The 15,205-nt window shown below is 41.8% G+C and overlaps 1 protein-coding gene across 3 annotated transcripts; it reads right to left on the bottom strand.

Moving 5' to 3' along the window:
- Nucleotides 1–1,354: 1,354 nt before the first annotated feature.
- Nucleotides 1,355–15,069, bottom strand: NAE1 (NEDD8 activating enzyme E1 subunit 1). 3 transcript variants are annotated; one of them, XM_071440198.1, is made up of 20 exons: nucleotides 14,943–15,069; nucleotides 12,696–12,799; nucleotides 12,544–12,604; nucleotides 11,632–11,662; nucleotides 10,926–10,997; nucleotides 10,528–10,607; nucleotides 9,877–9,986; nucleotides 9,434–9,543; nucleotides 8,778–8,840; nucleotides 8,480–8,543; nucleotides 7,312–7,403; nucleotides 6,001–6,060; nucleotides 5,780–5,913; nucleotides 5,554–5,629; nucleotides 5,240–5,279; nucleotides 4,187–4,273; nucleotides 3,201–3,293; nucleotides 2,690–2,804; nucleotides 2,565–2,614; nucleotides 1,355–1,617 (listed from the first exon to the last, which is right to left on the bottom strand). In XM_071440198.1, the coding sequence occupies exons 1-20, from the start codon at nucleotides 15,059–15,061 to the stop codon at nucleotides 1,508–1,510; spliced, it is 1,671 nt and encodes a 556-aa protein (XP_071296299.1). In that variant the 5' UTR covers nucleotides 15,062–15,069; the 3' UTR covers nucleotides 1,355–1,507. The 3 variants fall into 3 exon arrangements, with proteins under 3 accessions (XP_071296299.1, XP_071296300.1, XP_071296301.1); XM_071440199.1 differs by lacking the exon at nucleotides 14,943–15,069 and adding an exon at nucleotides 14,644–14,895; XM_071440200.1 differs by lacking the exons at nucleotides 12,544–12,604; nucleotides 14,943–15,069.
- Nucleotides 15,070–15,205: the final 136 nt, after the last annotated feature.

Below are 15,205 nucleotides of genomic sequence, written 5' to 3' on the forward strand. Positions count from 1 at the left end.
CCTAAAGCACTAAACCATTTGCCAGTGTCAGATCCAGAGGCCTCTTTAACACCTCCAGGGATGGCAACTCCACCACCTCTCTAGCCAACCTATTCCCAGGCCTGAACACCTGAACAGTGAAAAGTTTTTTCTAAAATCTAACCTGAATTTCCTCTCAAGGTGAGGCCACTTCCTCTGGTTCTCAGTGCAGGCCCAGCAGCAGCGAGCAGCCCCCCCTCAGTGCACGCTCCTGTCAGGGAGTTGGAGAGAGCGGTGAGGTTCCTCCTGAGCCTCTTCTCCAGCCTGAACAAACCCAGCTCCCTCAGCTACTCCTCATGGGGCATCTTTTCTAGAGCCTTCATGAGCCTTGCTGCCCTTCTCTGGACACACTCAGCCCCTCAATGTCCTTTTTCCCGAGGGGCCCGAGCTGGACACAGCACTCGAGGTGTGGCCTCAGCAGTGCCCAGCTCAGAGGGGCAGGTGCTGCCTGCTCCTGCTGCCCACACTGCTGCTGATCCAGGCCAGGGGCCATTGGCCTCTTGCCCCCCTGGGCACACTTTGGCTCCTGCTGCCCACACTGCTGCTGATCCAGGCCAGGTGCCATTGGCCTCTTGCCCCCTTGGGCACACTTTGGCTCACCCTGAGGCGGCTGGTGACCTGCAGGATGTGCCACTTGGCCTTGTGGAACCTCACGCCCCTGTCCTTGGCGCATTGATCGAGTCTGTCCAAGTCTCACTGCAGAGCCTTCCCGTCCTCCAGCAGATCCACACTCCCACCCAACTGGGCATCTGCAAATTTACTGAGGGTGCTCTCAATGCCCTCCTCCAGATCATCAATAAAGATGTTAACCAGGACCAGCCCCAAATGAGCCCTGGAGAACACATTTCAATGCAGCTCACTTTGCATACTCTGCAGTTGGAGGCTGCAATGCCCCCACAACAGAAAGAGCTGCCATCCCTTGGCATTGGCCACACACACAGGTGCAGGAAAAAAACCTTTTACTAGGTGAATATGGCTGACAGAACTGAGCTCTCAGGCACACCCTCCCTTTCCCTAATGACCCTGAACTCAAGAAAAGGGATTTCACCTTCCAGCTCTTTGCACCATTGGATCCTCAGACCATCACAGCTCCACCAGCCTCTCTCATCCTTTTGTGCCTTCTCCCCACTCAAGCTGATGAGCAGCTTTTATAAGAAAAAATGCAGTTCTGCTGCCAATGAGGTGAGCCAATTTGCAAATGTCACTTACCCTGCCAAAAACAGCTACTGCCTTTTTCTTTCAGAGGTGAGTAAAAAAATTTAGATTTTAAAGAACTGTCAAGATATAGTATGATTTTATTTGTCCTCAGGAAACAACAACAACAACAACAAGAAGATAATTACAAATAAAGAAACTTTAATTGGCAGGTAATACAGAACAGAACAGTCCAGTCAGTGGTAGAACATTACTGTATTTACAGAACTGTAAATACTGTAAAAACTGTAAATACAGCAGCAGCGTCTGGAGGCATTGAAGTCAAGAGCTTATCCTACAGCTGGAAAGTTGCTGAAGTCTGTGACATTCCACTGTAAATAAAGGTGTTATTAAAAATTACAAACTGCCCTGTAATGACTTTGATAACTTCCTGTGCAGCAGCTCCTGCAAAAGAGAAGAAAAACCAGAAGGCAGTTAGCAGGTCATATTTAAACAATAGTAAAATAATGTTACTTATCTAGAAGTCCCTACACTGGAATTATTTCAGAAGTGCCTGATAAATGTCCTAGGAGGCAAAAATGCCCTTCAGTACTTTCCACTATAAAAGAAGATCAGAAAGCTACTACTTCAGCAGTTAGCTTTGCATACACTTTCTCTCCATGGACAGACACACAGAATAAAAATGGGTGAGCAGACAGACCCATGCAAGTTGTGACCTCTCTCAACAGAGAAGCTGAATTAAAAAAAAAAAAAATGTAAAATTTAACTGCAAAATAAACTGAAGGGTCACTTCAGTGTGTTCCCTCTGAGTTTTCCTGTAGTAAGAAACATTCTGTAACTTCCTCAGAAATTACCTTTATGTATAACAAATTTTGCTTTATCAGAAAAAAACTCCTACATTTGCAGAATATAATACAAAATCTTCAGCACTGCATGAAGCCAAATAAAGAAGGTAAGTGAATTGATGTATCAATTTGGGGCATCCATGAAAATATATCTGCAGGTCAAATGAAAGTAAGAATCCAAGGCTACTGATATTTCATAGATCTTAAACATATATGTACTATGTTAAAAGAAGATATATACTGCACTAATTTTAAAATTAGTAAAATTATCACTTTTCTTTAAAAAAATTAAGCCTCTTTCCAGCATTTCATTTCTTAACACATTTTTAAGCTTGAAGAGCTGATTGTTTTTGAAGTTTATTTATTTTACTGATTATAACCCTCGGTGCATTCACTTACTCTCTATGTACTGTAAGAGGTCACATCTGGAGAATGAAGGGGAGGATTGTGCCCTATGCTATGTGTGACTGCAGCCCTTGCTCTGAGAGTCCAGAGTAATGAAGGCAGCAGTTGTGGCTGAGCAGCTGCTGTTTGTGTCACCCTTACCTCCCATGAAGGCAGCAACAGCGTGAGGCTCGGCAGCTCCGTAGCGACAACTGCACAGGAAAGGAACAGTCACCAACTGCCCAGCAGTTCTACCAACAGAGCCACACCTCAAAAACAACACTTACAACTCCTGCACATAGTCATCTTTCACCACTACAGACAGCCCATGTTCTTGGAGGAAACCAGTAAGGCATGATTTTAGCTTTCCAATATCATCTTCCACCTGGTAGTTGTAGACACCTGGAAAATAAATCACCTGTTTCATCACACAACTGTAACATCACAGTCAGGTTTAAATGGCAGCCTAAATAGTTTGTTTTCCTACAGTTTCTAAGCAAATTACTGTGTTATTAATACTAGACAAATAATAATTGATTACTCTGTTGATGCTTCTTATGATAGACAAATTACTGCATAGCTGAACTGATTCATAATCCAAACAACCCATTAATGATACCAATTCAGATAAATTCCTTAAGTTCCTGAAGAGAAAAAACTCTAATTTTCATATTCCTAAAGCTGTATTACTATGGAAACAAAACCACAACTAATGTTTTTGCAGTTTATAACTTGAACTACAGTAACTATTGGACTTGATATCTTTTTGATGATGTGAAGTAACTGGTATTAACATACCTGGGTATCTGCCATGCTGCTTGTAAAACCTATTGACAGCCCTCAGCATCAAGTACAGCACTATTTCACTGTCAGGGTTATCCATATGGGAAACTGAAAACAGCAGGAGAACTGGTTAGCTGGTGCAGACAGAATGGAAAAAGCAATGTTTTGAATTGCCTGAAAACAAATAGTAAAATCTGCAGCAGAAAGAAACCTTAATGGATGCAACCTATGACAGAACCTTAATCAAACAGCTGTCAGATACATAATTTTGCCTCTAAAGTTTATGACAAAACCATATTTAATGTATTTAATATAAACTATTCAGTGAAGAAACTCACGTTTCAATTCTGGCAGGTGCTTTAATTTAAATGGGTATTCCTTAGTTATAATTTTAGGATCTGAAAGACATGCTTTAAGTATGATCTGTAATGACTGTAATTATAAAACAGGTCTTAAATCCCTTACCACAAGCGCAGTTTGAAAATACTAACTGCTACTTATATCTGGCTCAAAAAAAAAAAAGGCAATATAAAAAGCAAAAAGCAGTATCAAGTAACTAGTTTGTTAGTTCACATCCTAAAGAGATAAAGGGGTCAAGATATTTATTTTATTTGGTCAGGTTAAAGCACCTTTCCAGCTCAGTCAGAAATAACTGACGTACAGAAAAGAGAAGTTTGAAAAAACCCAGTGTTTTATTTACAGAGTACTACAAGTAAAATCCACAAGAAAACAAAAGCTGAAATATGCATCCATCTGTAAGGTCACTTTTGAAATTTCAAAATCAAATTGAATTCAACATTCTAGACCTAAATCTCCACAACTGTAGTTGAGAGCCATATTCCTTACACTAAGAATTGATTTTAATTCACCGAGGACTTTGTGACATTCCAAATGATAAAACTCCATAATGCACCACAACATGTAGCTTACATTTTGTTTTCCTCACCAAGCCATTCCAAGCTGGAAATGCAGTGAGGTGAGTGGCCAGCAGCAGTACTTACTGATTGCATCCCTGCTGCAGGAGTTGGGGCTGTGCTCCTCAGCCAGCGAGCGGCAGCGCACCACGCGCAGGAAGGCGGCGTTGCTGCCTGGCACGGGGACAGGAGAGAGGGCCCGTCAGTGCTCACTGCAGCTCTGTCTCACTGCCATGTGACATGGGAAAGGCCACAGCCTAACAGCTTTTCATTCAACACCTCCCTGTTTCTTCTCAGCTTGCAGTAATAAAAGCCTGTTTAACTACCTTTGGGTCTAGGGTCAGGAGAGTTTTAGGGAAATCCTTCGTGCTCATGTGGAATCTCTATGGATCTGCAAGGTTAGTGTAACAGCTACACCACAGCAATTCATCAGTCACAGCCAGCATGTTTCCCTCTTCCAGGCTGCAAATCAACATGGCTCTTTCCATCTTCCACCACATCTAACACTGCCTCACATGTTCTCAATTAGTATTTTAACAGCACAGCCATGGGCTGGAAAAGGTCCTTTTCCAGTATCATTGCTATGGATCGACCCACGGTGCAATTACAACCCAGCATTGAAAAAGGAGCAACTGGGAGGCTCCCAAATGCTTTTACCAATGCAGGGCAGCACACTCTAGGCTCTGTGCTTACAGGGGAGCTTTCCTCAGGGGAGCTCTGAGGAGCCTGAGCCAGGCTGCTGCTGGAGACATGTACACATCCAGGACAGACACAGCCCAAAGTGCCATCAGCTGAGTTACAGCTTTGCAGACTGCCTCAAGTCTGCAGAGCCCACACTCTGAAACCAGTCCCCCAGCATGAGCAAGAGTGCTCAGGTACTCATCACAGAAGGCAGAGGGCAGCTGCTCCCTGTTGTTTGGAGTGAAAAGATATGTGACTTTAAAGCCAAGCTTTACAGACTCACTCCTGAGAGATGCTGAACATCTGCTACTTCTCCTGAAAATGAGGGATGCAAACCACTTAGTACTTACTTAAAAAAAATCAAATATTGACTTACTGCTTAATAACTACATGATTATTCAAAATTTTTTGTTTTTTGATCATTTGCATGAACCCAGAACAGAATCCAAGCATACTCACAGAACAATTTCAATTCTCTCTCTGAAATAGACTCAGGTGCCTAAAAGAGAGAATATACTCATTCCAGTACAGAGAATATACTCATTCCAGTACACACCATGGCCAGAGAATTCCTGCTTTCACATATATATAAATATATTTATTGTGAAATAACAAGTTACTAATGTACCAAAAAAAAACCCCAGTCTTAAATTGTAAAGAGTATATCCCTGTACGCATTTTACTTTTATACAATCAAACCAAATTCATAAATAAAGCAGATACTTCACAGATACTTAATTCCATTAAAAGAATGGGCATAGGTTTGCACTCACCTTGCCCAGGGACTGTAACAATTTAGCAGCATGGCTCCCCACAGCAGCAGTATCCTTCTTTGCTTTTTCACGGTAGCTGGTAATAATGAAGAAGTAAATAATTACAACAGAAAGCCATCAACTCCACATTGAAGGCAATCTTTATTTTTTGTTTGTTTCACATTATAAAGACAAAATACAAGCCACATGAATGGTAGTGAGCTCCCTCAAGGAGTTGTCTACTTACACATTTTGCAATTTGATGAATTTACTGGAGTCTGCCATCATATCAGGAATGGTGCCCCGGACAGGCAAGCTTCCTTGCCCTTCATTTGCCACAAATTCCTTTAAAGCTCGAACCAAAATCCAGAAGGAAGATGACTACAAAAGCACAAGAGACAGTCACGTACACAGATGTTATATACAATGCTTTTTCTACATTTCAGTCTTACCTTTAACTACTCATACCTGCTCTGTTAGTTTTAGGCAGCAATCATCATTAAAAAGCTCTTCAATGCCTCTTGGAATCTATGAAAATAAATAAATTGGGTTGGTAATTCTTTGACTTTTGATTTCTTGAATTATCTCATCACTCACTACACAGGTGAGCCAACTCCAAGTGACCTCAGAGTTTCACAGCAAATCCCTGAATCCTACACAGGCAGTGCTGCTCAGACACATTTCAAACAGCAGCCCTGCCCAAGAGCAAGGCACTGCTTCTGAGCAAGACCAATGTCACAAACAAAATCTCATCTGACTTCCATCTGTGACAGAGAAGATTTAAAGAACTGCAGCAGTAACTGCCCACCCTGCCTGGTGGGGCAGAGCAGCTGAAAGGCCAGGGAGGGGGCATGGGCTACAAAAGTCAGTTAGTCAGAATCCTTAACTGCTGCAGGTCAGTCTGGCACATAAACTCAAATAAATATTAACATCCTGGGCTGTGTCTTGGAGTGGCTTGGATGACAGCACTAAGTTTTACCTGCTGCTGTCTTGGGAGACTTAACATGACCATCCAAGCAAGGATCAGCACAGTTCAAAACAAAAGAACATAATCTAAGAAGAATCACAGAATGTGCTTTTGCCCCATGTAGCCTTTGCAGTTTACCCCAGATGAGAAACTAAAGAAATCAGAGCTTAATTTTTAACCACAAGTTATGAGGTCAGGATTATTTAAGAAACAATGAAAACATCACTTCTAATGCTTTTAATTCTTGACCAGTTTATGAAGGGAATTTTGTAGTAAGTTTCTTCTAGAGAAAAGAAGTGAATTTATTGTATCAGGAGTCCCATGCAGCCTTTCAGTTCTATAGAGAGTAACTGGTACAGCCCCTGGCTTCATTACAGCACAATTTCAGTAAGAGCTCTCAGTTTCTCTCACACCAATGTATTTAAATTGGTATCAGCCACACCTCTCACTGCTAAATCCTTGCAATTGTACCCAGGATTTCAGAGTTTTTTACAGACTGAACTGTAGAAGTCAGACAAGAACTCACTGATGCACTCTGGTTGCTGACTCATTCTAGGCTTGAATTCAAGTCTGCAGAAGGGAAATGCAGAATTCTTGCAAGAGCAAGGGAGTAAGAGAATTTCCATAAGCTACATTTCCAGCTAGTCTAGGTCTATTTAACTACACAATTGCAGTTCTAACATTGTACTAATCCTGTTTTAGCTAAATACAAGTGTTACAAATGGAATTTCTGTCCTAGAACTGAATAATATATTCTGAGAAAATGAGGCAGTAAAATTGCTTCAGTTTTATCACAGAAATGTTTATTTTACCTCTGTACGATTTAATGCTGTATTCACATTTTTTATAGCTTCCTCAAAGTTCTCCTCATCTTCTGGAGTGCCATTTTCATTCTTTAAGATACCTTATTGAAAAAAAAAAATTAAAACACACAACTGTTTGAATTACATCTCATGATTTATGTCTTACTAACAGAGCAGACTGGCTGTGGATGTATTTGTGGCATTATCAGCTACCAGCAAAAAAATGAAAAATAAAACACAAGAAAAAAGATCAGATGTAATTATAAAGCTAAATTCATCTAAATTCTGCATATGATTAATTTTCCTGTAATGTTAAGTAGAAATTACTCAGCACAAAAGTACTGTTGTTTTTTTTTTTTTTTTTTTGTGTAAGAAGGATGTAATGAAGCTTCATAGGCACTAAATTAACAATTCAACTCTCCTTCCATGTCAGTCATGTTTTGCTGGGGTTTTTGGATCAAATTTGGCAAATACTTATGCATCCACAGATCAAGCCAGCCCAAGAAAGGGCCTCCACTAAAAATCTGACATAACCAAAGGTAATTCCTATGGATCAGATCTGCTCCTTTTCACAGCCTGGGGATAAGGACCTCTTCAAACTGCCTTCAAACTGCCTTTGAGTAAGGAAATACCAAAAATTCAGTCAATGGTGTTTTTCTACAATAATTTAAGACAAGGCATATAGATCACAAAAATGCCACCTGAGTTTTAGTACCCTAAAAAGGCATTGGACTGAAACTCCTGCAAAATGAAGTCATTCACACACTGGTTACAGTGCAGTCAGTGCTACAGAACCTGGGATGCAGAGGTGAATGATTACCAAGTGTCTGAAGGGTCAGTGGACACACCAAATACTTGCAGAATAACAATTCCAGTGTCAAAAGCCATTTGCTCTCCTCTTTATCACATTTTTAACAGAATTTTATCTTAAGGCCTTTGCTCCCACCCAAACCATACTCTGGATATTAGACAGTATCAAACATTGACAACAAACATTTATAAGCAAGTCTGGCATCTTAAGATCCACCTGTACAAAGCAATCATTTAGCAGAAGAATCAGTATATACCATCATATCTTTCATAAATTAAACCTGAGAGAGCTAAGGATTACTTTTCAGGTGCCACCTTGTATCTATTTCTGCCAGCAGGAATCAGGGACCCCAGGGACATGGATTACCTTGCCGAATCAGGTCTTTGAAGGCTTCCTTCTCTTTGTAACTCTTAGGCCACTGTTCACTTTTCTAAATTTAAAAAACATAAAGAGATTTTTGTCTTTAAAATGCCTACTACTAAGCTTACTGTGTTCAGACTGCTGAACTCCAGGAGTCTGCTACTGCTCACACATTCACTTGTATTTCAGTTAGTAATTTTTTTTTATGACTCCACCTTTTTTTTTATGTTACACACTGCAGAAATAATTAACTGCTTGAGAAAAGACAGACCAATAATAGTACTAATACAATTTTGCAACATACCTCATTGAACCATTTTGTGAGATACTTGGCTACAATCACAATCCACGGGGTGTGGCTGTGGTCCTGTAATTGGACAGTGGAGAAATCTTTGTCAGAACGAGAAAAGATAAAAAATAGGAAACAAATTAAAAACCTATTTTTAATGTAATCTCCAAATATCCTTTCCACTACTCTAAAGACACATGACATGTTCCAGATTTTGATTCAGCCAAAATGTTCTTTAAGTACTATAAAAGAAATTATCAAATTATTATTACTTTATTTAAAAAAGGGTGAGCCAAGTTCTCCAATATTTTTCTGGAGTGAAACTCATGCTATGCACAACCACCCACGGTGCAGAGCTCTGCAACAGTAGGTTAACCATAAAAATTAAAAAACAAATTCCACAAGAGGGTGTGAGGGGGTATTCAATCTAACAAAAGATCAAGTTGTCCAAGAATACTCCTTGATGCCTAAGACCCCCACCTGCTTAAGATTTAAATAGACTGGAACATTTGGAGCAGAGGCAAAAATAGTTCCTCGTGACTGATTCTAGAGTTGGTTCTGTTCAGATGAGACTTGGCACCAGAGTCATCTGCCAGGAGCCATTTTCACAGGATCCCTGCACTGTGTATCTGCATCTGTCCTGGGCAGCACAGTGCACACCACACACCAACCTTTTTGTCCATATGCTCCAAGTCGTAATCCTGAACGTGTTCTGTCAGTTCTGGAAAGGGTTTGTCCAGTCTCAAATCTTCTAACATATTGTCAGGGTGAGATTCAACAACTGTGAAAAAACAACACAACTCATTTCTCAGCATTATGTCTGGCCTTCAAAACAGAGCTACACAAATACAGATCACCTGCTACTTTCACTGCTTGATTCTCAAAGTAAGTGTTCTGTGTAAATCACCCATAATGTCAGGATAATCTCCAATTTTACTATTTGTTGCAGTCCATAATCCCCATGCATTCCTAAAAGAATGCAAACTACCTAGGACTTAACAAATACTAAATGTGTCACAAGATGAAAAAAGACAAACAAAAAACCCCAAAGTGACATAAGTTATTGAAGCTTTAAACCTTCCAGAGAAGTCTTTACCTCAGCAAACCCTCTAACCTGTATGTTCTTTAATCACAACTCTCATGTAACCAACCAGTCCATAGGTCCTGCAGACCAGCAGAGGAATGTTGGAATTCCAGAGAACTTCAGCCAGGCGCAACAATGTACTGTAAGGAAAAACAGGCTTTTTTCAGATCTACAGGAGACAACATCTGACTATAGAGTTAACTCCTGCACCAGTTACTCTGTGAAAGAGTCCTCTCAGAAAACTTTATCATCATGATCCTAAACACGTAAGGTGATCAATTTCATACAGGAATTTACAGTGAGTTGGAAAAATATTCATCCATTATCTTACTAATGTCTCATCCCACCCTCCCAAATGCTCCAAGTATCAAATAAAAAGCTTCAATGAGTTCTGAGATAGAAATAAAGGATTAGATCCATGTGTTGCAGAGTCTTAACTTCAAGCAGAGGCAATTCCCATCAGAGCAAAAAGGTCTCTAGAAAATGCCATCACTGGCTGTAATTTTCCTTCACAATGACAGAGTTCTGTTCTGTTTAAGCTTTTCTGCAAGGAAGTGCCTGTGCATAAATGCCCACACACACACACACATATATCACACACACACACACACACACATATATATATAAACCTGCATTTACAACTGAATGAAAACAGGTAATTCAATCTTAGGTAATTCTTACCTTTCTGGCAGTTGTGTTGCAACCACTAAGTTAAACCGATTAAAAAAGGAAGGGTCGTTGTCTAAAAGCTTTTCTGGACTCTAAATAGGGGGGAAATATATGTCAGGGAACACTGAAAATTTCTGAGTACAGAGCAAGTCTGCTGAATGTGATGTGTTAAGTGAAAGTTATAAAATGAAGTTACAAAATAGTGTTTGAAATACATGAAGTGATTTTTCGTTTGAAATACATACAAATGATTTATCTTTCTCCAATGCTGCTTTATCCTGAATCTATTTAAACTGCAACATCACAAAGCAGCACAGAGCTGTTATTTCACATTTTTATCACACAGCTGTTATTTCACATTTTTATCACACTGTATAATACACACATAGTACTAATTTAGGAAGACAAACCTCTTCAACAAAGTTTCCAGAAACATCACTATTCAATTCCTGCAAGAGCTCCATGGCACTCTGGGCACGACTCTGTTTAGAGCAATCAGAATGAAATGTAGTTTATACAGTGTATGAGTACTACAAAATGCCACATGCTAACAATGCCAAACCAAGCAATACCAACAAAACAACCCCAGAAAACACCCCACAACAAAGCTCATTTACAAGCTAAGGCTCCTTACTTCAAGCCTTGCTCATCTGAAGCAAAAATGCATCCCATAATAGCAGACACTTTGTTTGAGAGCATTTTCTGTAATATCGTTTTAAAAAGACAAATTGTGAGACAGCTATTTCCTAATTTCCAGATTCATTATAGAATTTCCAGGAGTTATCTATGCCTCTTGTACTCTCTGTTTTTGTGATATTTTTTCCCCATTTCCCTCTCTACTCTTAGCTTTACTCCTTCAACCACAATGGTCTTATACCTCATCCTTCCATAGATTTTAATCATAAGCTCTTCATTTTTTTCTATTCAATCTTGCCACAATTGAGTTTATCTTCTCACTCATGAGCAACTAAAAATAAACATGGGGACTTCTGTTAAAGAATAAACAGACTTTAACCTAAACACATATGATTTTAGCATTATTCATAATACCATGTTTAAGTACTCAACACTTCCATGCTTTCAATACATGTAAACTGACATTTATTAACTCCTTACCTGACCAATATGGCTTTTTTGTAGAAAGAAACTGAAAAAGAGGCAAGAGAAAATTACATGTGAATTTTTATTCTGAAGAAAAAAACAACACTGAAGTTACAGTTTGTTCTGCAGAATATGCTGCTCTCATGCACAACAAACTACTTTCCCCTTTACCTCTGCTTTTTCTCACCACTGTTGTATTCTCCTCAGAAACAGTTTCTTAAGAAAGCTTTTCAATTCCCAAGCTATAAATGTGAAATACAGAACATGCCAACTTCTCTAGAAGACAGGCTTATGCTGCAGAGTCTTTCTCACCAGGCTAATCAAAGACTCAGATTTCCTCATATAATGGAATATCCTTCCCCCTCACATAACCCCTGTAGGTATCTATGCACACCATAACAGAACTTGATCAAGAATCAGTATTCAAATAATTTTTACAGGATTTGCAAACATTTTCTTACCTTTTCCCCTGCTGCACAGAGCCTTTCAAAGCTATGAAAACTAATAAATGCCTAGCAGTTACAGTTGCACAATGACTAGTGAAAATTAAGTCATCTGCATCACCAGAATTAGGGAAAATATATTGAACCACACTGAAACACTAGCACTGTCATAGCTCAAAACTACATCAAACAAATTAACTTTCAATATTTTTATATTGAGTAGAGCATTGTCCTTATAAACTTGATGTGTGAAGCAAACAGACCTGTAAGGTCCAAACCCAGCAAGTAAAATAATTTAGCAACTAATATCAAAATGATTGTGCATGCTGTTTGTCACCAACCTCCAAACCCACAGAAGACCTGCAGAAACACAGAGTGGCTTTTAAAAGAATCTTACAGGGCTTCTTAGCAAATATAGAGATGGAACTACCTATGAAACTCTGTCACTTGTCAATATGTAACTGAAATCAATAAAAAAACCTACTTATTTCCAACATCTTCTCCAGAGACTTGATTCCCATCGACAATTGTAAACGAACCAATACCTTTGGGGGGAAAAAACCTCCTATGAATAACTTGGCATCATTAAGCTATCAGACAGATCACAAAAAAGAGGCAGAAGAAATATCTACTGACCTGGCAGCACCAAGTTCTTGAGTATTTCAGTTCCTGTTGCTGTTGCATTTATCATGCAAACATGGGCAGATTCCAACGCTTCTTGGCCATGGTCACCCCACAGTCTGAATTGGGAGGGAAACCAAAAGGCAATGAAGCTATTTAACTTCAGATTGCACAGCCAATAAAAACAAATAACAACAACAACAACAAGACAAATGGAGGGCTGGCATGCTACTGTCCATTCACTGCTGAGGACCTAAACAGCACTAACCAAAATAAACATCCTTAAAGAAACTTACTGTGAAAACTGAGACTTTCCAAAGAGCAGTTTCTCTGACATCTCATTTTCTCCAACTTTACACCATATGCATGCACACACCTCTTTCTCTTCAAACACACTTTAACTGTTCAAAACCCAGCATGGGTTAAAGCAGTCCTTGCCCAAATTTTGTCCTAATGCCGAACATTCTGTTTTTCCTAACTTCTATAATAAATAATAGAATTTTATATGTATTTTTCAAAATTTCTCGTACAAGACACTGAAAAACACACAGGAGACAGAAATCAGTCTTGCTGAGTCTGGTACTTCAGACCCCCAGAAAACAGCACTGAGGCTGAGATCTGGCTGGGACAGCCCTGGGTCACACGTCCTGATGATTTCACTGGGGTAGTAACTCACAGAATTTTTAGGGTTGGAAGGGAGCTCTGGAGGTCACCCAGTCCAAGCCCTGCCCAGGCAGGGTCACCTAGAGCAGGTGACACAGGAACATGTCCAGATAGGTTTGGAATGTCCCAGAGATGGAGATTCCACAGCCTCCCTGGGCATCAGCTCTGGGGCTTTGCCCCCTCCAGGAAAACAAATTCTTCCTCATGTTGGGGTGAATTTTTTTGTGTTTTAGCTTATGGCCATTGCTCTTTGTCCTGCTGCTGGGCATCACTCAAGAGTCTTGCCCCACCCTCTTACACCCACTTTTGAGATATTTCTATGCATTGATGAGATCCCCTCTCAGTTTTCTCTTCTCTGGGCCAACCAGGTCCAGCTCCCAGCAGACTCTCCTCACCAGAGGTGCTCCAGACCCCAAATCCTCTCTGTGCCTTCCACAGGACCCTCTCCAGCGGCTCCTTGTGGAAACTTAACAGCTGCACTGCAGACAGACAGCCCTAACTCCGGGTAACCTGGTAACTCGGATCTTTTTTGCTCTTTCACAGAACCCAAGAATGGATCAGCCTGGAGAGGCCCACGGGGGCTGCTCTGGTGGCACCTCCCTGCTCCAGCAGGGCCATCCCAGAGCCCAGGGCACAGCAGTGTGTCCGTGTGGCTCTGCAGTACCCCCAGGCAGGAGCCTGCACAGCCTCTGTGCACCACCTGCTCAGGGCTGGGCACTGCCCAGGGCAGGAGCTCTGGGCATGGGCAGGGGCAGCTCCTGGGCTCAGGCCCTGCCCGTGGCTCTGGGGCCATGGCTGGGCCCGGAGCAGAGCCTGGCTCTGTCTTTTCAGCACACCCCCTTTATACACTCATATATACACAGAGAGATATACATAACATCAGTATTTAGAATATACATATTTATATATTATGTACTTATACAACAAACATTGTACAAATAATCTATATATCTTATATAAAAACGTACATAAGTACCTACGTAGATATATATTTTTATGTATCGCTATCCCCCTTTGTGTATACACTTGAGATTATGTATGCATATATATGTGTGTATATATATGCCCCTAAATATATCCTGTTAATTTATTGCATATCTACTGTTCGTGTGCCGGTGGAGCCCTCAGGGCCCCGGCGGTCGGACACAGCTCCTGCTGCCCGCGGCCCCGGGGGCCTGTTCCCGGCGCGGCGCCGAGCGGGCCCGTGCCCGCCGCGGGCCGCCGGAGGCGCGGCCCCGCTCCCCGCTCGGTCGGAGCCTGCCCGCGCCGGGCGATGCCGGTCCGTGCCCGCCCGCGGTACCTGAGCTGGCGATCGTAGCGCTGCTCCTTGAGGCCGGCCCGGCCCGGCCGCGCCATGGCCGCTGCTGCCGCTGCGCACGCGCGGGGCGGGTCCTGCCCTGCCCTGCCCTGCCCTGCCCTGAGGAGCGGCCCCGGCTGCGGTGCCGAGTCCGGGCCGAGCGCTGGCGCCGGCCGCGTCTCTGCCTCTCTCAGCCCTGGCTGACAGCAGCACTGCACTGCACTGCACTGCACTGCACTGCTGGAGGCTCGAAGCCGGCAAGGTCGGTAGCACTCGTAACTTCCCCTCTCACTCGCACCCACCCCGTGTGCACCAACGCCGCTCTCGCCCTTCGCTGTGCCGCTCCTGGGGACCCCTCGGCACCGTTTGCCGGCACATGAGGCCTCAGAGAGAACTGTATTAAACACGGCTTTCTCCACATCAAATAATTTCGCCCTAATAATAGTCACAATAGGAGTAAACCTGCCCCCAGCAGCTTTCCTCCTCATCTCAACCCACCCATTATTTAAAGCAATGCTACTCCTCTGCTCAGAGTCCGTTATCCATAGCCTGAACAGAGAGAACA

Source organism: Agelaius tricolor, unplaced genomic scaffold, assembly GCF_023055355.1.
Source record: "Agelaius tricolor isolate 1412-34295 unplaced genomic scaffold, bAgeTri1.0.p SCAF_15, whole genome shotgun sequence".
NCBI lineage: Eukaryota > Metazoa > Chordata > Aves > Passeriformes > Icteridae > Agelaius > Agelaius tricolor.

Bases quoted from the DNA above. Each gene is read 5' to 3' on its own strand.
- NAE1 (XM_071440198.1), bottom strand. From the start codon at position 15,061: ATGTGGAGAAAGCCGTGTTTAATACAGTTCTCTCTGAGGCCTCATGTG. The intron at 12,800-14,942 runs GTGGGTGCGAGT...CTCCCAATTCAG, and splicing joins GCGGCGTTGGTGCACACGGG to ACTGTGGGGTGACCATGGCC. The intron at 7,404-8,479 runs GTAATCCATGTC...TTTTTCAATAAG, and splicing joins CAAAGACCTGATTCGGCAAG to GTATCTTAAAGAATGAAAAT.